Raw genomic sequence first — 21,683 nt, forward strand, 5'->3', positions numbered from 1 at the left:
GGATCTCCTAAGCTCTAAGTGACTTAAAAATTTTGGCCTCAGGGGGTGGGTAGGAAGGGACAGACTGGGATTTCAAAATGTAGAATAGATAAACAAGATTATACTGTATAGCACAGGGAAATATATACAAGATCTTGTGGTAGCTCACAGCGAAAAAAAATGTGACAATGAATTATATGTATGTTCATATATAACTGAAAAATTGTGCTGTACACTGGAATTTGACACAACACTGTAAAATGACTGTAACTCAATAAAAAAAAAATGTAAAAAAAAAAAAAAGATAAAAAAAATTTTGGCCTCAACAGAAAAATGTAGAGCACCTCCTTCCTCTCTACGATTCGGCAACACGCGAGATAATTCACTGCTTTGTAAGGTCCATACCGACCACGTGGGACTCACCTTCTCCAACACTGGAGTCCGTTAAAATGCCGCGCCATCCAGTAAGTTCAGGGGGCGGTGCGCCCCTGACCACACCCTCTGCTGCGGAAGCCTCGCCCACAGCAACTTCTCCCCTCCTTTACTCTGGTGCGTCGTGACGTAAGACGTGGGTCACGCAATATTGGCAACTGGGCCCGGAAGCAAAAGGCCGAGGGGCGGAGAAGAAGGCGGAAAGGAGGGCCCGCGTCCGGGTCGGCCGGCAGGGGGCGGGGCGGGGCGGGGCCGGGCATGGTAACGGCTCGGAAGCCGAGGGGGCTGGGCCGGAGGGAGGCGGAGGGACCGGTGTCGGCCGCCGCTGGCGCTGCCGCCGCTGCTTCAGTCTGTTCCCTGTGGCCCACGCGGGCCCCGTCGCGGCCATGATGATCCACGGCTTCCAGAGCAGCCACCAGGACTTCTCCTTCGGGCCCTGGAAGCTGACGGCGTCCAAGACCCACATCATGAAGTCAGCGGATGTGGAGAAGTGAGGCTCCGGGGCTGGGATCGGGCGCGGGCGCGGGCCGGGGAGCTGGGCCTGGGCGGGAGGCAGGGCGAGCTCCGCGCAGCCCCAGCCCTTCTGGGACTGAGGCTGGGTCCCTCCGGACCGGACCTTTGAATGACAACACCAGGGAATATTCCTGTTACCACCGCCTGTCCTTCGATTCGGGTTCTTCAGGAACAGCCTTCGTGAAATTGTCACTCCGCCTGGGTTTGAGCAGAGCGTGACTCTTCCTGTGAACTTTGCCCTCCCGTTGGGTCTCTACCTGCCCCAACCTGCGCCACCTTTAGACTCTTTCTTTCTGGATGTCTCTGACCTGTGGGGTTTTTGGGGGGGGGGGTAATAACGGTGATGATATAAAGGCTTGGTTTTTAGCATGTCTGGTGCTGTGCCAGGCATTTGAGATGCAGAAGACGAAAGATAGCCTCAAGAATTCAGTCTTCTGAGAGAGACAGACAATTACAATATTGTGTGAATTGATAGACGTGTATGTGCAGGGTTATTTGAGATTGTTTAGGGGAACAAGGCGTCCGGGAAATTGGGATGACTGAACTGGATCTTGATAAAGTCGGTAGGATGGGGTGGTAGTGGGGACATGTGTAAAGCCGGAAGGCCAGGGAGAGTGACAGCTGTGATGCGTTTGTGATGCCTGAACTGAATCTTGACAAAGTTTTAGGGGGAGGGGGTCAGGGGGTACGTGTCAAGCTGGGAGGTCAGAGAGAGTGGGTGGGAGCCTTGGAGAACTGTTTCTGTGTGATTGGAGCGTGAGGTATCAGAGGGGGAGTATTATAGTGATGATAAGCAAGTCAGGTAGGCCCCTGGGGAGTGGAGATACCACTGAGAGAACTTTTATGCTAGGCCAAGGAATTTTGAATTTTATATGACTGCCACAGGGTGTCATTTTATAGAAAGGAGCGACATTATAAGATGTACACTCAGAAAGATTTCTCTGGGGATGATTTGGAGAATGGATTGGAGGGCTGCAGGACTGGATAAGGAGGAGGAAGGAAAAAGGAGGAATCTATACTATTGGCAGTATTTCTGACTTCGGCTATTGTATGGAAAGCATTGCGGTTGGATAAGGTGGGGAACCCAGGAGGAGGAGCAGACTGGGGGCAGGTGTTGGATAGAGGATGAGTTTAGTTTGTTGAAATATGAGTTGTATCTGGGTTATAAACTGGAGATTTGGATATATCTAACTTGGACCTTAAAAAAGGTAACTTGTCTGTGGATTTACATTTGGGAACCTTCAGTTTATAGTTGATACGTGGAACCTTGGGAGTTAATTAAGATCATCTAGAAGTTATCCAGAAGAAAAGGGAAAGGTCATGAGATGGAACCCTAGGAAGCACTGGTATTTTAAGATTTAGGCAGAGGTTAGTGACCAAGGAAGAGAGGAGAGTCATGAAAGGATGATGAACTTCCTAATTTAAAAATCAAAAAAGTGACATTCTTGCAGAGTCACTAAAAATTAAGAAAATACAGAAAGGGGAAAAAAATCCCTTTATTTCACCACAGATTGAGGAGTTATTCAGTTTTCCTCTCCTTATAACTTTCTCTGTTACATATTGCACTGTATATAATTGTACTGTATATAAAATAGTCAGCTTCAAATTGTGGTTACCTGTACAATTTACTTGCACCTCTCCAGGAGGTGTTAGATGCATGGAGAGGTTTAAAGGAATCAAATTCCAGATCTTCAGTCTCTTTATTATTTCTAAAATAGATCTACCTGAGTGTACTTAGTCCTCCTTTCTTATGACGAAAGAAAGGCTTATCCTCCCCCATCCTAAATTTTTCCATGATACCTTGCCCTAAGGTATTTTGTTTTATTGTGTTAAGAACACTTAACATGAGCTCTACCCTCCTAACAAGGTTGTAAGTGTACATTATTACTGACTGTAGGTAAAGAGTTGTGCAGTAGATTTCTAGAGCTTATCTTGCTTGACTGAAACTTTATGTCTGTTGATTAATAACTCATTTCTTGCTTCCCTTTAGCACCATTTCACTCTTTGATTCTATTAATTTGACTATTTTGGATATGTCATATAGGCGAAATCATGTGGTATCTGTCTTTCTGTGACTGGTTTATTTAACTTAGGATAATGTCCTAAAGGTTCATCTGTATTGTCACATACTGCAGAATTTCCTTCTTTTTTAAGGCTGCATAGTATTCCATCATATGTATAAACCACGTTTTCTTTATCCATTTATCTGTTTATGGACATTTGCATGGTAGTGTCAATCTTTCGATTTTAATATTTTTTATTTCCTAATAACAAAAAATAAATGTAAATTTATAATGAAATTTAAAGTTATTAGATATCATCCTAAAGATGTGCAACTTAAAATGTTAGATCACTGATATGTGCACATATACATAAACACACAGGTGTAATAAACATAGAGTGTGTCTGTTTTTTTTCTTTACTGTTGTATCATAAGCATTTTTCTACATTATTATATCCTCCCTTTAAACATTTTTAATGATTCATAATATTTCATACAGATATACTATAGTTTACATAACCATTTATTTCCTTATAATTAGACATTCAGAGTATTTCTTTTTAACTATTAAAAATAAGATGATTATGAGTATTAATGTGTATAGTTGTGTTTTTTTCCTGCATTGGAGATTTTTTCTTTTTTCTTTTTAATTTTTTTTCAGAGGGGAAGATAGGAGATTATTTCTTTATTACAGATTTCCCAAAGCTGATACTTTGAGTCAAAGAATATAAATTTGATTAAAGTCTTGGTACTTCGTTCTTAATTTTTGCCCCAGGGTGAAATGTAAATTGATGCAATCAAAATCCTGGTGAGCACGTGCTGGTTTCCCTCATCAGTGTGGGTGCTTCTGCTTTCTTTATCACCACCTTTTTAAACGTGCAACAAGTTAAGAATTTTACTGGAAATTGTGTTTACCTAGAAGAAACAGGATCTTCAACTACTATCTTTTCTTCATGGCTATAATTAATATAATTGTTGTGTTAGAACAAAAATTTCACCAGGATAGGAAGCTTATGGAAACATGGGCTTATGGTGCTTTAAGTCCTCTCCTGGGCCGTCATAATGGAATTGGAATTCATCTTTATTCTTGAAAGTTGTGTGGCTTTGATGACCCAAGAATGAAATAGATGTTTCTAATAAGAATCAATATATTTTTCCATTTAAAGCTTAAATATTTTAATTGGTTTATGCAGGTTTTTTTGCTTGTTTTTAATATATGTACAAGGCTAGATGGGTGTGTCTGATTGGAAATACATTTAAAGCAATTGGAAAGAGGATAACTGTGGTCCTGGGATACGCATAGATCCTTTGTTAGCTTTATATAAGAATATATTCTTTAATAAAGTATTTTACCTTACCTAACAAGTATAGCTATGTAGCTGTTCAAAAATCTAGAAATCTTAGAAAAGAAAAAGGAAAAGAAAGCCTTTGAATCTGCTTCAGTAGCTATCATAGATCAGTTGCACTAGAATCCTGTACTTTGTTCAGACTCCCGTAGAACTTCACTCAAAGCATATTTAAACTTTTGACTCTTTGTCTATTTTATGATTATAACTATACTGGAAATGTAAGGAAGGAAAAAGGTTCCCTACAGTCTCTTTGCCCTAGTAAATGAATTATTATTGTTTTTCATGTTCTCTGTTTACTCATTATGCAATTTTAAGAAATGTGATTGTTTGCTTTTCCAGCCTATGTTAGATTAGAAGTCAAATAAAATGGGATGAGGGTGTGTCTAGAGCAGCTGGAGATAAAGATACTCAATTGAACTTGAAGACATTGTCTGACAAGATTGTTAAATGTAATGATCTCTGATCATCAAGAAAAGGTAAAATAGCACTTTGTATTTTCTGTGTAAGAACACAGAGAAGTCTGTAATACATTTTGAAAGTTTTCCAGTCAATAAAATAAAAAAAAAATGGTACGTAAGTTAACTGGAAAGTCACTTCCATGGAACTTCTGTGTTAATTATGCTTTCAGGTTGCAAGGAATGGAGACCCTCCCAGCTTGCCTCAAGGTGTGAGAATTTAATAGTACATGAGGACATAATTAAATGCAGGAATTAGCTCAGAAAATGAACAGCAGTTCTTGTGGCCCCAACTACTATAGAAGTCTCTACTCTTAGAGACTTATTTCTTAGTCTTATTTCTCAGTCTCTGCTTTGCTCTGTCTGCTTCTCTGCTGTTACTTAAAATTTTTGCTCTCTCTTCCTTTTTACCTCATGGCTCTATGTCATGCCATGTCTCTTGGTCTGTGCTTCATTTAACTGTCATTCAGACTTATGAAAAGAGAGATCAGAGTAAGTTTAATTGGCCATTATTCAATTTGGCATGATTGTATTGGGCAGAGTTCTCAGGCTAAAATTCAGGGGCTCCTGCCAACACGTAGATAATTGCCTTTGGTTGAGAAGCTGAACTTTCATCTCTAAATTGAAAGTCCTGGTCATAACTGAGGGGATAGGGTCATAAGGCATGGCAACCTGTGCGAGGAGCTACTTTTTTTGAAGTAACTAGCAGCCACTTTAAAATCTTCATACCAAGGGTTATAAGAGAGAATGGATGATGAAAGCATTTATAAACTTTACAAATCTATCATGTTATTAAAACATTTATTAGTTAACTCATTTAGGAGTAGGAGGTATTCTGTGGGGATCAAAAGGAAACAAAAGTGCCAACCAACAGTGATGTAAAATAATCCTGCTAACTTTTGGTTCTGCATAGGTTAGCTGATGAATTGCATATGCCATCTCTCCCTGAAATGATGTTTGGAGACAACGTTTTAAGGATCCAGCATGGTTCTGGCTTTGGGATTGAGTTCAATGCTACAGATGCATTAAGATGTGTGAACAACTACCAAGGAATGCTTAAAGTAGCCTGTGCTGAAGAGTGGCAGGAAAGCAGGTGAGAATCTAAGCAGTTAAAGGTTAAACAAAAAAGAAAAGAGTTGAACAGATATTCAGTTGTGACATGTGTGTTTTATTAGAATGAAGGACTGATATTATTATTAAACTTGATGGTTGGATCATTCTAGAGTTTGTTTTTCTCATCCATAAAATAGAGATTAGTTACCCCACTCTTGAATACTTCTTCAATTAAACTGAATTACAATTGAGTTGAGCTATGTAGTGCTTACTTTTTTGAGCTTTCAGTGTTCTTTAGTGAAGAGGCATTACACTGTGTACTTTAATGTTCCTGTTTTTGAAGAAAAATGTTTACTTGCGATTTGCATTGAAAATTTGAGAAGCATTGAAATTAAGAAAAATGTGTTTTCTTTTATAATCAGATCAGCAGTTATTTACTTTGTGCCTAGTATGTAGTAGATTCTTTGAAAAAAGTGTAAGCCTTTAAACCATGTCCTCAGGCACTGTACAGACTAGTTGGAGAGACTACATTAGTATATGACAAATTAAATAACAATAAATGTCCAAAAAAACTAATAAAGATCTTGTATAAGTGAATTATGACAAGCATATGTCTTTAGTAGGATATTTTATATTATTTGTAGAATGTCATTTGGTGTGTTACATGTATACAGATGATCTGTATTCTGCATCACTGAACCTGATCCTTCTCATTTTGGTATTTGAGGACGGACGGTGAACACTCCAAGGAGGTTATTAAACCGTATGATTGGACCTATACAACAGATTACAAGGGAACATTACTTGGAGAATCACTTAAGTTAAAGGTAAATCTTATTTTTTGTTTTTATGAGTCATTAATGGTCTTGGACAGTCTGAGAGTGAGAACTTTCTAGCAATGGGTTGTTTTTTCCGGCTGCTTTCATGCTGCATACTTTGTGTTGTGGGAGGCTTCAGAACCTAATGTGAAGGGATCTTGCCTGTTGATTATCAGCACAAAATAAAGGAAGGCCGTAGTGGAACAATTTTTATTAAAAATGTGATTGGGAGCAATGGCAGACTGCCTTAATGTTATCATTATCACTGTCAAGAAGCATTAATATTTATATCTGGTTTTGGTGTAATATGTTAGGTGATTTAGACAGAACCGGCTAGCTAGTAGCTTACAATTTTACAGATAAAGATAATGTGGGCAGGTAGGACTTCTGGTCAGACAACTTAGGTTTTTGTCTCGCCTGCGCTATGTGTGAACCTGGTATGACTTTAAGCAAGTTACTTAATCTGTCTGATTCTGTTTTATCAGTAAGTTGGATAAACAGAAATATCTACCTCACAGCAGAGTTTTGGTATGAGATAATCTATAGGAAAGCTGTTAATAAAATCTGAAGCTCTGTGTTAATGTTCAGTTGTGTCTGTGTAAACCCTGCTTAGCTAGAGATTCACTTCATGGTAATGACACTAGGAAGGGGAGTTGATAGTTCTTATATGTGGAGCCATGGACGTGGCAGAGAACAGACAGAAGTCCCTCCATTACAGTCTAGTGCAGGAGGAAGGTTATTGCAGTCTGTTAGTACTTCATAGATTAATTTCTCTTTTCACTCCTGATTGAAAAACTTTGCAGAGTGTGTAGGCCATCTGATATTTCATTGTAAGGAGTGAGGAAGTGGGAGCTTGTTTTAACCCTGTACAGTAATGCTGATGGCTTACCTTGTGGGCTGACTTACAGAAAGCCTCCTGGAGGCTAGGAAGTAGCATTAGCTGTGACCAAGGAGCAGGATCCACAGCAGGAGAGGCGGGGACTGTGAGAGTAGTAGGAGGTGACAGGCGTGTGCTCAGTACTCTTTATTGACACTTCAGCCTGTTGTGTAACTTGTTCTGAGGTGTTGCTGACAAATGTCAACGTGATAAACCACTCACTAGTGGTGAGGAGCTCAGGCTTTGGTGGACCTGTGTTCAAATTCCAGCACCATCACCTAACAGCTTGGAAAAGCAATTTAATCTTTGTTAAGCCTTGTTTCTCACTTTGGTAAACTTGGGATAAGATCAGCTGAGATGGTAAATAAAATTATATGTGTTAAGTGTTTAGAGTACAGTGTCAACACAAGAGGATCTCAATATATGGCAGCTGCCTTTATTATGATAATATCATATCCCTAATACCAAGGGGACTAAGTTAATATTATTGAAATACCAAGAATAAAAGTTGTCATATTGTTTAAGTAGTATTTACTCTTCCTTTATGGTCTAAACAGAGTTGATGAATATGTTCCTTCATTGCCTTAAAAAAATGGAGTGACCATTTTCCAGGCAAAATTGTTAGGATTTTGTTGCTTAATCCTCAAAATAACCTTGTAGGATAGGCATTATTATTATCATTTTGTAGATGAAGAAATGGGTTCAAGATCATAAAGTATGCATCTCTTAGTGACATAACACCAATGCTATAGTTTATTGTTAACCACATTTGTTACACGTGGAAGATCAATTTCATAAGAAATTTTTCACATTTACCTTTTTTCCCCCGATACTTAAGGGTTTTTTTGAACTATAATATTACTTGGGATTGAAAATTATTTAATCCTTCAGTTCTTCCTCAAAACACTATTCAGAAGCCCTGGTATGTATAGGGTGTGTATGCCTGTGAAGGAAAATGTATTTTATATGTACAGTAAGAATATCAGAGAATGAGGCCTTTCCTTTGTCCTTAAATTCTTGCTTTTTGGTTGCTGGGGGCTGTTGTGTGTGTGTGTGTGTGTGTGTGTGTGTGTGTGTGTGTGTGTGTGTGTAATGTTTTCTTAATCTTCTCAATCGTTTAACCTATTACTCTGAGTTGTAGCATGGTGTAAGAGAAAAGAGCCAGTCACAGAGTTGTAGTGACCTGGCTGGATTCATACCCAGCCTTGCCATTTATCGTCTGGGCCGCCATAGGCACTTCTCATAAGATTATAGTATAAGAATGTTACAAGAAAACAGGTTAAATGCCTAATACGTACCTGGGCAATAGTAACCTATCAGCATTTGGCTGTTTTCTTCCTTCCTATTATATAAATAAATTGACTCTATAGGAGAATAGAAGTGGAAGACTGTCTCTCCTATTTTTCTGCTTTTTAGGAATAAAACATGCTTAGTGTCCATGCATTTAGAAAAGCTTTTTTTTTAAAGCACGCTGGAACATTTGCACAACACATTCAGTGTGATTCAGTGTCTTAAGCTTTCTTTTTTCCTTTTTTTTTTCCATTGTGATAAAAAACCCCACATAACTCCTTTTTAGGGCTGAGTAATATTCCATTGCCTGTATATACCACATTTTGTTTTTCCGTTCATTTGTCAATGAGCATTTGGGTTGCTTCTATCTCTTGGCTGTGCTGCAGTGAACACAGGTGTACAAATATCTCTTCAAAATTCTGCTTTCAGTTCTTTTGGGTATATACTCAGAAGGGGAATTGCTGGATCATATGAAAAATTTATTTTGAATTCTTTGAGGAACCTCCATACTGTTTTTCACAGTGCTGCACCATTTTACATTCCCATCAACAGTGTATAAGAGGTTTTGATATGCGTTTCCCTAATGATCAGTGATGTTGAGCATCTTTTCATATGCTTATTGGCCATTTGCATATCATCTTTAATATTTTGAGCCTTTAAAAGTAAATTTAGGGGGGAAATATGCTGACATAAACACTGGAAATGAAATGAATGGAGTTTGTAAGATGACAGGCAAAAAGAACTACGTGTAAGTACTGTATGCTAGTTGATAGTTGTTTTTCACAAGTACAGGTTAATAATTCTGATACTGTTCCAATTTTGCAAGATGAAAAAGCTTTAGAGATCTGACCACGGTGTGAATATAGTTAACACTACTGAACTGTACACTTAAAAAGTTTAAGATGGTAGATTTCTTGTTATGTATTTTTTTTGCCAGCAATTAAAAAAAAAAGTTAAATATGGTTACCATATAACCCAGCAATAACACTCCCTAAGTATATATATATATATATATACACCTAAAAACTTATACATGAATGTTGATAGCTACATTATTTGTAATAGTTAAAATGTGGAAGCCACTCAGATGTTCATTGGTGGATAAACGTAACAGGTATCTAGATAGTGGAATATTATTTAGTCTTGAAAAAGGAGCGAAGCACCAATATATGCTACAACCTTGGAAACATTATGCTAAGTGAAAGAAGCCGGACAAAAAAGGTGCATGAATATGATTCCAGAATGATTTGCAGAACAGGCAAATCTATAGAACTAGAAATTAGGATACTGGCTTCCAGGCGCAAGGGGAAGGGAGGGTGGAGAGTGACTGCTAATGGGTATGGTGGTTTCTTTTTGAGTTTAGATAATGGTGATGACTGTACAGTCTTGTGAATATACTAAAAACCACTAAATTGTACACTTTAAAAAGTGAATTATATAGTATGGGAGTTGTATCTCCATTTTTTTTTTAAAGAAAGAAGTAATTATAAAACACAGCAATTTCACTTTATGTTCCTAATAGGATGTGTATGCCCACACACACACTCTGTTTTCAGTAATTTTTTAAAAGGAAATGTGACATAGGATTCTTAGCATTTGTTGTTAATTAACTTTATATGATAAATTTAAAAATATTTATATCAGGTAGTTTCCTTATGATAAGCCTCCATATGATATGAGGATAGTTCCATTTGAAAGATGTGACCAAGACTCCTTTTCCTTGTAAGGTATCAAGAATATTTGTATTGCTCCATGTATTTTTTAAGCCTTTTAAAAATTGTGAAATAACTTCGAAAAGTTGGTAAAACATGAAGGTACAGTTTAATGAATTGTGAAATGTAACCACCCGGGAAGAAAAATAGAACATTGCAAGCACCCCCCAGCAGGAGCTTTCCTGATCATAATGCTTCTAAGAAAATATTCCCTAGTACCTTTTGAAATTTTCAACCTTAGCTTTTATTTCCTTGAAACTAGTGCGTGTTGTTGTTTTACAGCTTGGGCCTCATATTTTCAATACTGTCTTTTATTGTCTTGTTATTTCTGTTGGTTCTGGTTTATGGTGTCTAGGCTCCTAATATGCCTTCTTATTTTCCTTTGAACCCCAGGATGATGCTGGTTTCCTGCAGAGAGGATTTTTGTGTATTTTTGAGAGGCACTTGAGGACATTCATAGTCAGGGGCATAGGTCTGCAAACTTCTTCTGTACAGGACCAGATAGTAAATGTTGCAGGCTTTGAGGACCATAGTGTTTATGTTGTAGTTATTCATCTGTGCTGTTGTAGCTGAAAGCAGACACAGACTATATGCATACGAATGGGCACAGCTGTGTTTCAGTAAAATTTTATTTATGGACATGGCAATTTAAGTTTCATGTGATTTTTGTGTGTCATAAAATATTATTTGAAAAATTTCCCCCCAATCATTTGAGAAATATAAAAACGATTCTCAGCTTTCAGTTCATACAAAAATAGGTGGGGCCACATTTGGCCTGGAAGTCTTAGTTTGCTAACCTCCAGTCTGGAACCAGATTTGTGGTTTAGTAGGCCTCTAATATAAGAAGGTGTGAAACTGGTGAAGTACTTTAGAGTGTCATCCCCAAATTGAGAGTGGGACAGGGAATTCTCCAAGGTCTTTGCCCTTAGTGAACACTGAGCAGTGGTGGCAGCAAAAGCTAGCAGAGCCCAGCCTCTCGTTCGCACCAGCCCTTGGCTGATGCTTCAAGGCCAAAGCCAGCCAACTGTAGGCTCACTTTCACTTTTCTGGGCTCCAGTCCTCTTCCAGATCGCAGTCCAGTCATTCTTCAGTGCCTTAGCTATATGATGCTTTTAAGAAGTTTTTGTTTTTCCATCCAGCATTTAAAAATTGTCTTCAGCAGGAGGGTTTGTCCAGGTTACTAATTTTGACAATGATGGAAGCTAAAAGTTTTCAGTGTGTCTTAAGTTTAACTGTTTTTTTTTTTTTGCTTTTATGTTTGTTTTTTCCCCTTTTCAGATGCTCTAGTTCAGGGAGGAGATAAGTGGAGTTGAGGAAGAGAGATGGATGAGAAATATAAACTTTATACATAATTATCCTTGTAAATGAAAAAGATAGTATACAGATGAGCTAAATATAATGAATTTTCCTAATCCATGTGTTATCTAATTATTTTTTCTTTTTCTTTCAAACATTTTATAAGAACAAGTAAATGGCAAAACTGATAGATTCATGTTCACCAGCCACCTGCTGAAGGCACATACGACATATTAGTGAAGTAGCCATTTACTAATGAGAAAATCATGTAATGATTAATTTTTTGGAAGTCAGGTGTGTCTATAAGGAGGATCTTTCAAATGTGTTCCTTTGAACTAAAACTAAATAAAAAATAAGGAATTCAGAAGCTGTGTTTATTTAGTACTATCGGAAGTTTTATGCCCTTAGGCAATCCTAGAGGCACCAACTTTGGTCTTAAACAGATCACAAACATGCCAGTGATGTGGGGGGCTGGCTATATGCTGCCCTAACCCTACCCCTCACCTTCCTTCCCCTCCCAGTGGCAGCTTCACTTGTGGTCTCATGTCTGCTCCAAGTACATGTTGGAATACAGTTGCCGAGGGCTAAAGTGTTATCTAAAATGTAGGTGAAAGTGCAGGAACTATGGACATTTTTTTTTAACCTCTTGGGAATCATATACAAGCTGCTAGTTTCTTTCATAGCAGCCACCCACCCTCCTCCCAAATCACTCAATACTCTCTTAGACCATTTTCCCACAAAATCTGTGTAATCTCTTGAACATCCAATTATCATATTCTTCTAATTCTTGCCCAGTTTTCTCAAACTACTCTCCATGTCTTAATTCTTTCCCTGAGTCAAACACATGATCTAATCACAGCTACTAAGTGAAGTGTAATAATGGCTACCATTTACTGAACACTCATGGTTTAACAAGCATTGTTGTTTATTTATGATACAACTATGTTAAAGAATAGAAAAGCTGAACATTTTGTAGTGAAATTGGATATAGTAAAGAATGATATCACAAATCATACTTTCACATTACCACTAGGAGACATTTGCATTTAGTGAGCTACTGATGTGACCAACCTTGAGACTGTTGCTGCTTTTGTTGGGTTATGTAAATATGTGTCTGGGAGCTGCAAAGTAATACATTGAAAAATTGCCAGTATCCTCTAAAGCCCTTAGGAATGCTAGGAGTTTCCCCTCAAAATTTCTCTAAAAGTTCTTATTTACATCATTATTTAAAACACTTTATTTTATTTGTTAGGTTGGGGAATTAAAAATATATAATGTCATTCTAATGGGAAAATTTTTTTAAGTTCCAAATGAATGTCCTAAAAGATTTTTTACAGCATGAAACTGCTTTTTGTAAATATGTATTTTTATTGAAGTACAGTCAGTTTACAATGTGTCAATTTCTGGGGTACAGCATAATGTTTCAGTCATATGTGCACATACATATATTCGTTTTCATATTCTTTTTCACCATAAGTTCCTGCAAGATATTAAGTATAGATCCCTGTGCTATACAGTATAAACTTGTTGTTTATCTATTTTATATATAGTAGTTAGTATCTGCAAATCTCAAACTCCCAGTTTATTCCTTTCCACCCCCTTCCACCTCCCCACCCCCTTTAACCACAAGTTTATTTTCTATGTCTGTGAGTCTGTTTCTGTTTTATAAATAAGCTCTTGTTTTGTTTTGTTTTTTTTTAAGATTCCACATATAAATGATATCATACAATGTTTTTCTTTGTCTTTCTGGCTTACTTCATTTAGAATGGCAATCTTCAGGCCCATCCATGTTGCTGCAAAATGGCATTATTTTTATGGCTGAGTAGTACTCCATATAAATATACCACATCTTCCTTTTGCAGTCATCTGTTGATGGACATTCAGGTTGTTTCCATGTCTTGGCCATTGTAAATAGTGCTGCTATGAACATTGGGGTGCATGTATCTTTTTGAATTAAGGTTTCCTCTGGATATAAGCCCAGGAGTGGGATTGCTGGATCATATGGTAAGTCTGTTTTCAGTCTTTTGAGGAATCTCCATACTGTTTTACATAACAGCTGCACCAAACTACATTCCCATCAACAGTGTAGGAGGGGTCCTTTTTCTCCACACCCTCTCCAGCATTTATTGTTTCTGGGCTTTTTAATGATGGCCGTTCTGACTGGTGTGAGGTGATAACCTCATTGTAGTTTTGATTTGCATTTCAGCATGAAACTGCTTTGAACTTCTGTGATAGTAATAATTAATTACATTGACTAATTTTCAGATGGTTAATTTTCTCATGGTGACAATAGAGTACTTGATTTTAATGTGGTCTCTTTAATGATTTTAACATGAAAGATGTTGAATTTTGACTTTGTGTTTTGTAAAGCTATAGTATCAGCCATCTTAGGTTTTTCGGGGACAAGGCATATATTTCAACTTTCTTGTCTGCTGATGACACCTAGATTTAGAACCCTGTGCTCTGACTATGCAGAAAAGGCTGGTAGGAAAACTGCTTTCCTACTTTTCTAGCTCCTTAAATTTTTTTTTTTAATGTGCCCCTTCTTAAATTTTTTCTTTCAGGTTGTACCTACGACAGATCATATAGATACAGAGAAACTGAAAGCCAGAGAACAGATTAAGTTTTTTGAAGAAGTTCTCCTGTTTGAGGATGAACTTCACGATCATGGAGTTTCAAGTCTAAGTGTGAAAATTGTGAGTATGAAGTTAAATTAACTTCTTTCTTCCATTCTTACCACTGGTCAGGAATATAAGACTGACTTCGAATCCCACTTCTTGTCATAATGCCATGTAAAGTTTCACTTGGGTGTAGAATACATCTTATTAACATCCATTATAAAATTCACAAAGTCTTAGTATACTGTTAAGACTTCAGTTTAGCAAAGCATTTTTTTTTCTTCATAGACCTGTTTGGCTACTTTGTTGGTTTTCTGTTTATTATTTAATCTGAATGAAAATTATGCTTTAATTTTCACATTCTGAATTAAAAATGATATTGAAAGGATCTGCAGGCAGCACAGGGGATATCACTTTAAAAAGTGGCCCATGTGTCAGATTTCAGTGTTCCATTAAACAGAACTTCAGTCTCCAGCACAGAAGTGGGAAACAAATGAAAGTGTTAATTCCCTTCTTGTTTTGTATTCCTTTCCACCAGCAGAGGACAAACTACTTCCAGTGGAACCTGCTTAAAAAGGAAAATAAATAGACTCCTAGCAGTCTAATGTTATTTGTTTACTGTTAGGTTATAATTGGGTTTCCTTCACTTTCCAGAAAAACTTCAACTGAAACTTTTTATTAAATGCCTTATCCTTCAGCTAAAATATCACCTCCTTTGCAATGCCTACCACAGCTCCCTGAGGCAGAGTCAAATATCCCTTTTCCGTACCCCTCTGAGTACTTTTTTTTAACCCCTGAATGATAGCACTTATCATTAGGACTATCAAAGATAAGGGCCCCACATCAGACCTTGTCCTTGCTGCATAGTGAGTATGGAAATTGTGATTTAAATAATAATAAACAATGAAAACTGTAAGTCAAAATCAGCAATAAATTTGTTTTAAAGCCAGTTTTTTTTGTAGAATCATAGAATTTTGGAATTGTAATGAATTTTTACCGAATCATTTATTCTAGCCTCTGTTTTACAGATGAGGCCCCAGAAGTTAGTTTCTCTAAGTTGTGACACTAGCAACAAAGGTTTCTTTGCACCATCTGATATATGTCACTATTCTAGCATTAGATGCTTAACTTATTCCCTTGTTCACCTATAACTTTCCCCAAATTTATCTTTTGTGACTTAGATTTGTTCATCCTCCAGCTCATCCAGTCATGTACCTTTCTGCTTGTCTACCTACCTATGGAACTGACTGTGCTGACTGTTCATTATGAGTTTGCATATCTGGGGGTGCATTTGTATCCAAGTGGGGGGATATTCTGTGATGTATACAAGTGGGTAGGTATGTGGGAACACATGTTTTTGTGGTTGAGGAAGTTGGAGAGGGTATGCGCATAAATGTATTGTGTGTGTACCAGAATAAACAGTGAGTCTTAAACTGAAGGGTAACATCATTTTAAAATGTTCTTCCTTCTTACCTAGTGTAACTTTTTAAAAGTTTTGTGATAAGATTCCATTTTAAGAATGCCTGGAAGCATTTCATTAGAATAGTGAATTTCCAGGTTGATTTCTTTCTAAGACTGTAACAGATGTTTCTGTAAATAAAATAAATGCCATAATTTCTGGTTTAGAGGCAATGGGGTGTGGACAAATGAAGTTCTCTTCTATAGAAGCAAAGACTAGCCTGGTAAAAATGGATGTAGGTGAGAAACCAGAAATGTGATGCCTGGGAAGCAAAGGGAGTAGGACTTTCCAAGAAGGATGGCATGAAGGTCAGTATCATGCTGAAAAGAGATCTTATAAGCTTAGAATGGGGCGATGTCCATGAGAGTAAGAAAATTGTTTGTTGGTTTTAGCAACTAGGATATTATTTACCTTGGCACAGTGTAAGTTACCTGCAAAGGGTGTAAATGTAAGATGTGGAGGTGGAGACGGAAAGTGTAGACATCAACCAAACTTTCCTAAAGCTTCCTGGTATAGGAGAAGAAACAGATGTGACTGAGCACATGGGGTTGACAGAGGTGTGTGTGTGTGTTTTGTTTTTTTAAATATGGGGAAGACTTTAGCATGTTTACGTACTCACAAGGAGTCACTTACAGAGAAAGGGGTGAAAATGGATGGAGTGAAGTTTCTGCAGGTGAGTACGGGAGAAAGAGGAAGACTTTGAGCCTTTGCTGTATGTGAGACTGATAGGAAAAACTCCAGTCTTCTGTGTTTCTCCTTTGCTTTCACACTACTATCACACAACACTTCTGATACCGGATGTGTATGATGTTTTCCCCACACAAGCAATTCTGCGATAGCAGCTAAATGTCCCACAGTTTAACCCAGTTCTGATATTATATACCTGGAAGTAGCGTCGGATCCCACAGATGAAGAGTTCAGTCCCCTGAGACTGCCCTCCCCACTTCAGATGGCAATCACACACAGTAGGTCCCCAGATTCCCCAGAATCTCTGTCTGACTCGGCTGCAAATTGGAGGTTCCTCCTTAGATTTGATTATGTGCTAGAAAAGGTTGTAGAACTCAGGGAAACACTTATGTTTTCCAGTTTATTAAAGGATATAATAAAGGATACAGATGGAGAGAGATATAGGGTGAAGTCTGGGAGGGTCCTAAGCCCAGGAGCTTCTGTCCCCATGGAGTTGGGGTGCATTATCCTTCCAGTATGTGGGTGTGTACACCAGCCTGGAGACTCTCCGAATCCCATGCTGTTGGGATGTTATAGAGGCTTCCTTACATAGACATGATCAATAATTAACTCCATTTCCAGCCCTTCTCCTTTCTCTGGAGAATTGGAGTGGGACTGGAAATTCCAAGCGTATAATCATGGCTTAGTCTTTTTGGGAGCCATCCAGGAGCCCACCCAGAGTGGCCTCATTAGAACAAAAGATGCTCCTAGTGCTCTTACCACTTAGGAATTTATAAGGGTTTCAGACGTCCTGTGTCAGGAACAAGGGGCAGAGAGACTAGTATAAAATTTTCTGTTATCTCAGACACCATGCTAGATAATTATCTGTATTATCTCACTTAATCCTCACAAAAATTCTATGCAGTGAATATTTTCATATCCTTATTCTCAGAGATCGTAAGTCACTTGCCCAAGATCAGTCATCCAGTGGATCAGTTTGTCTTTCTGCTCTTGTTCATAGGAATCTTCTAGGATCTAGATAGATAATGAGTAGAAGGATTAGCCTAGACAGGAGAAAGAGATGCCGCTTCTATGGTGACAGGAGGAAAGGGGAACAGGATGTAGGTAAGTCTGCCTTTATGCTGGTGATTCCCAAACCTGGAATTTTATCAGAGTGACTCAGATGCATTAGAGATTTAGTTGTCTTTAACACTACAGGACAATATATTGTACATTTGCTGTGTATTTGTTGACTAGGAAGATGGACAGACAGATGTGGAAGTGGAGGGAATAGGTCGGAAAAGGCTTTTTAGAGGAGGTGGTCCTTGATCTGAGTTTTAGGTGTGTAAATTTTCCAGCCTGATGATAGAACACAGTGACATTGATGTATTTTCTAAGCTGGTCATTTGTGAATGTTGCTAATTGCTTCAGGCTGTCCTACTACTGGCTACTACCAGAGAATGAAGTATCAAGGTCATTTCCAAAGTTGTTGCTAAGTACTTTCCATTTAAAACTCACTTAAGGAGGTTGTTTAATTGGCCTTTTCCATAGAGCTTTTCCTGAATTAAAGTCTACATTTTCCCCAGTTGCTTTCAAATAAAATGTAAACCATTATTTTTAGTTTAGCAAACTTTCCAAGGACCTTCTTTAAAAAAGTATGTATTTTTAAGAGCTACCTTATTTCTTTTTATTATTGCTGACAGTTTGATTAGGAGTATGGAATATGCTTTTATTTGGTATCTAATCCTTGGCCCGAAAATTGCTAAAAAACTTCTTGTTTTAGAATTGCAAAACTAATTGCTTATGAATGTTTGCTTTTTCAGTTTCCATAATAACTATGAAACACTCTGAAAAGAAACGCTATTGAAATGTGGAAGATGCTTATATAAACAAATTAATATACTTTAGATTATTGATATGGTAGGATGGAGCCATTTAGGTTGCTCTTAATTTATTTAACTTTTTCAAGTTTTGAAGTGCTTTTTCCACCTTTAATTTTTCATTCTAAACCTAGATACCTTTTATTAAAAAATATTCATAATTTCCCTTTGTGTGATTGGCATTGCCTATGTCTAATTAGAAGATATTTAATTTTTCTTTTGTGTTTCAGAAATTAATTTTTCTTTTGTGTTTCTAAATTAGCTCCTCTCAGCAATGTTTGTTTTTAGGTTAGGATTTTGTGTCTTAACCTTCTGTCCTTTTTAGGACTTACAGCTTGTAGGACTGTGCTCTAACAGAAATCTAAAGGGAAGCTAGTTTTGCGTTAATATTAGTTTTTAACTTTCAAGGAAAATTAATTTCCAATCTACCAAATACTGGCAGTGCTGTGATGTTCTGTTGCAGCTAGTAGTTAATTCCATCCTAAGTAGAGTCAGGAGTGAATGTTGTCCACCTTCTGCTCCCATGTATTGCTTAGAGTCCACGTATACTGGGCAGGGCCATATCTTTCATCTCTACGTGTAAAGAATTCTACAATACCTGTGCAGAGGGAGCTTTTGTTGGACATGTAGTCCCATAGGATTGTCATATTTTGCAGACACAGGGCCCAAGAGATTGTTTCTTTACATCCCCTGTTTTTGTAGATGAAAGAAGAGACTTTGGATAGTTAGATAACTTGCTCTAAGTTGGTGGTTCTCAACCTTATCAGGCCCATTGCTTCATTTTTTTTTTAACCAAATACTTTAAACAACCCCTCCCGTTTACTATCCTGAAAGAAATTCATAGATAATATAAGCCACCTTCTTTCTAATAAATCTACATATTGTCCTAAATATAAAATAAAAGGGACATTTAAAAATTAATTTAGAATAAAATGATTGGTATATCAATATGTAAATGCATAATATGACTGCATAAGTAGTCAGGTACTTACATTTGCGAATCAAATCACTGTGAATGTGACAGGTACAAGTGTAGGCTGACAGAGATGCCAGGTGTCAGTCGGTGACTCAGATACACAATGGGACTGCCGTCAGTGATGGAATTTTTCAAAATGGTGAACAATAAAACTAAGTATAATCTGCCCTTGATCTAAAGGGTAATTGTCTTCCTGGAAATTGAGTGAATTTTGTATTTGTAATGTAAAATGGACTAGGTTCTAAGGTCAGATAATTAGAAATCATTTTTTTATCCCACCTGAATGTGAGGTGAGATATTTGGAAATTTTGTGAGATGCAGGATTGAACTTTGTTTTATAGGGTTGTTCTGGGCATTACAGAACATCTAATGCCTCTGGTCTTTAACTGCTAAATGTTAATATTGGCAGCTCATCATTGTGACAATGGAAAATACCCTCACAAATTTTCAAATGTGCCCTTGGAGAGAACTATTGCCTTAAAATACACAGTTGAATTGTAGAGTTGGGACTAGAACTTGGGTCCCTTATTCTTAGTCTCCCCATGAGCCATGCTGAAATGATACTTTGATGTCCTTCATGTTCCCAGTATGACTGTTAATAACTAATTTTGAAATTTCAAGAAATGTTGCAAGTAAGTCTTTCTCATCATTACAAACAGCACTCTGTCAGGTATTGATGTGCTTCCCGGTCAGTTTGTTGTGATATCAAAATCAAGTTATTGGAAGTCAGATTCTTCCCCAGCTCTTCATTATTGTAAGTCTTGCTTTGAAGTCTTTTGCTCAAAATCCCATCAGAATAGTTTAACTCAGAGCCTTTTCTCCAACAGAGAGCTTCTAGCCTCTATTTCATTCATCCAGTAACTAATGAGCACCTGCTGTGGGCTCTTCTAGGCAGTAGGGACACAGTGATGAGCAAAGCACATATTTCCACCATCACAGAGTGATGGAGGGGAAATAGGCTTTAAGGAAGTAAACACATAAATGAATATAGTTGCACACCTGTTGGAGTTCCATGGGAGGAAATAACAGGAGAAATCACTATGATTATGGACCAGTAGGAAAGGCCTCACTGTGGAAGTGACATTTATGCTGAGCTCTGAAGGACAAGTGTCAGCCAGCAGAACAGCTCCAGTCAGGGAGCAGGGTGTTGAAAGGTCCTAGGGCCGGAGAGCTTGGCCTGTGGCTGGTGACCCTCCGGGCAGTAAAGCTACTTATGTTACTGGGTTATCTTGTTTTTTCTTCTTTCTTCATTAATGTTGCAGTGTGCTTATCTGGAACAATAGGCAGTTCCCTGAGTATATCTTACTGTTTCATGTCTCAGTACCTTTTTTTTTTCTTTTTTAAAAATACATGCTGTTTCCTCTTTGTGAAATTCTTCCCACCCCACCTCTTCTTTCCTTGGTCAGCTCAAGCATTGCCTTCTCTGACTTTCTTCAGCAGACTTAGCTACTTCTTTCATTGAGTGCTTATTGAACCTTGTTGTTAGTTTTTAATATTCCATATATGAGTGAAATCATGTGGTATTTGTCTTCCTCTGACTTATTTTACTTAGCATAATGCCCTCAAGGTCCATCCGTGTTGTTACAAATGGCAAGCTTCGATCTTTTTTATGGCTGAGTAGTTTTCCATTGTGTCTGTATACCACATTGTCTTTATCCATTCATCCGTTGATAGACACTTGGGTTGTTCCTATATCTTGGCTATTGTAAATAATGCTGTGATGAACACGTTGGGTGCAAATATCTTTTCAGATTAGTGTTTTCATAGTTTTTGAATAAATAGCCAGAAGTGGGATAGCCAGTTAAAGAAATGGACAGCCATTAAAGAAATCTTCATACTGTCTTGCATAGTGACTATACCAATTTACATCCCCATCAACGAATATATGAGGGTTCCTTTTCCCCCACATCTTTGCCAACACTTGTTATTTCTTATCTTTTTGATAATACCTATATTCTGACAGGTATGAGGTGATTTCTCATTGTATTGTGTGTTGCACCTTCTGCTGAGAAATCTGCTGATAGCCTAATGGAGGTTCCTTTGTAGTTACTAGCCTTTTCCCCATGGTTGTCTTTAAAAATCTTTGTCATTGACTTTCAGCTATTTTAATGTTGTGTCTTGGAGAAGATCTTTGCATGGAGGTGACTAGGCATTCTTTTAGCTTCATGGACTTTTTTTATATCTTGTTTCTCTTTCCTCTTGTACTTGTATCATTTTTCGATTTCTGCCTTTGAGCTTGCTAGTTCTCTCCCATATGGTTGGCTCTATTTCCAGTGTCTTCTGATGCATTCTTCATCTCATGTTTTAT

General features: G+C 37.7%; 1 protein-coding gene across 2 annotated transcripts in view; it reads left to right on the forward strand.

Annotated features, from left to right (window-relative positions):
• Window positions 1-663: 663 nt before the first annotated feature.
• TIPRL (TOR signaling pathway regulator) overlaps window positions 664-21,683 on the forward strand; it is a 28,457-nt gene continuing 7,437 nt past the window's right edge. The window contains exons 1-4 of one of the 2 annotated variants that reach the window (XM_045515868.2): window positions 664-901; window positions 5,644-5,823; window positions 6,511-6,610; window positions 14,341-14,472. In XM_045515868.2, coding sequence (XP_045371824.2) covers window positions 798-901; window positions 5,644-5,823; window positions 6,511-6,610; window positions 14,341-14,472 — 516 coding nt within the window. In that variant the 5' untranslated portion in view covers window positions 664-797. The remainder of the gene's footprint in view (window positions 902-5,643; window positions 5,824-6,510; window positions 6,611-14,340; window positions 14,473-21,683) is intronic. The other variant, XM_010953823.3, reaches the window with a different exon arrangement.

Source organism: Camelus bactrianus, chromosome 21 (assembly GCF_048773025.1).
Source record: "Camelus bactrianus isolate YW-2024 breed Bactrian camel chromosome 21, ASM4877302v1, whole genome shotgun sequence".
NCBI classification, from domain to species: Eukaryota; Metazoa; Chordata; class Mammalia; order Artiodactyla; family Camelidae; genus Camelus; species Camelus bactrianus.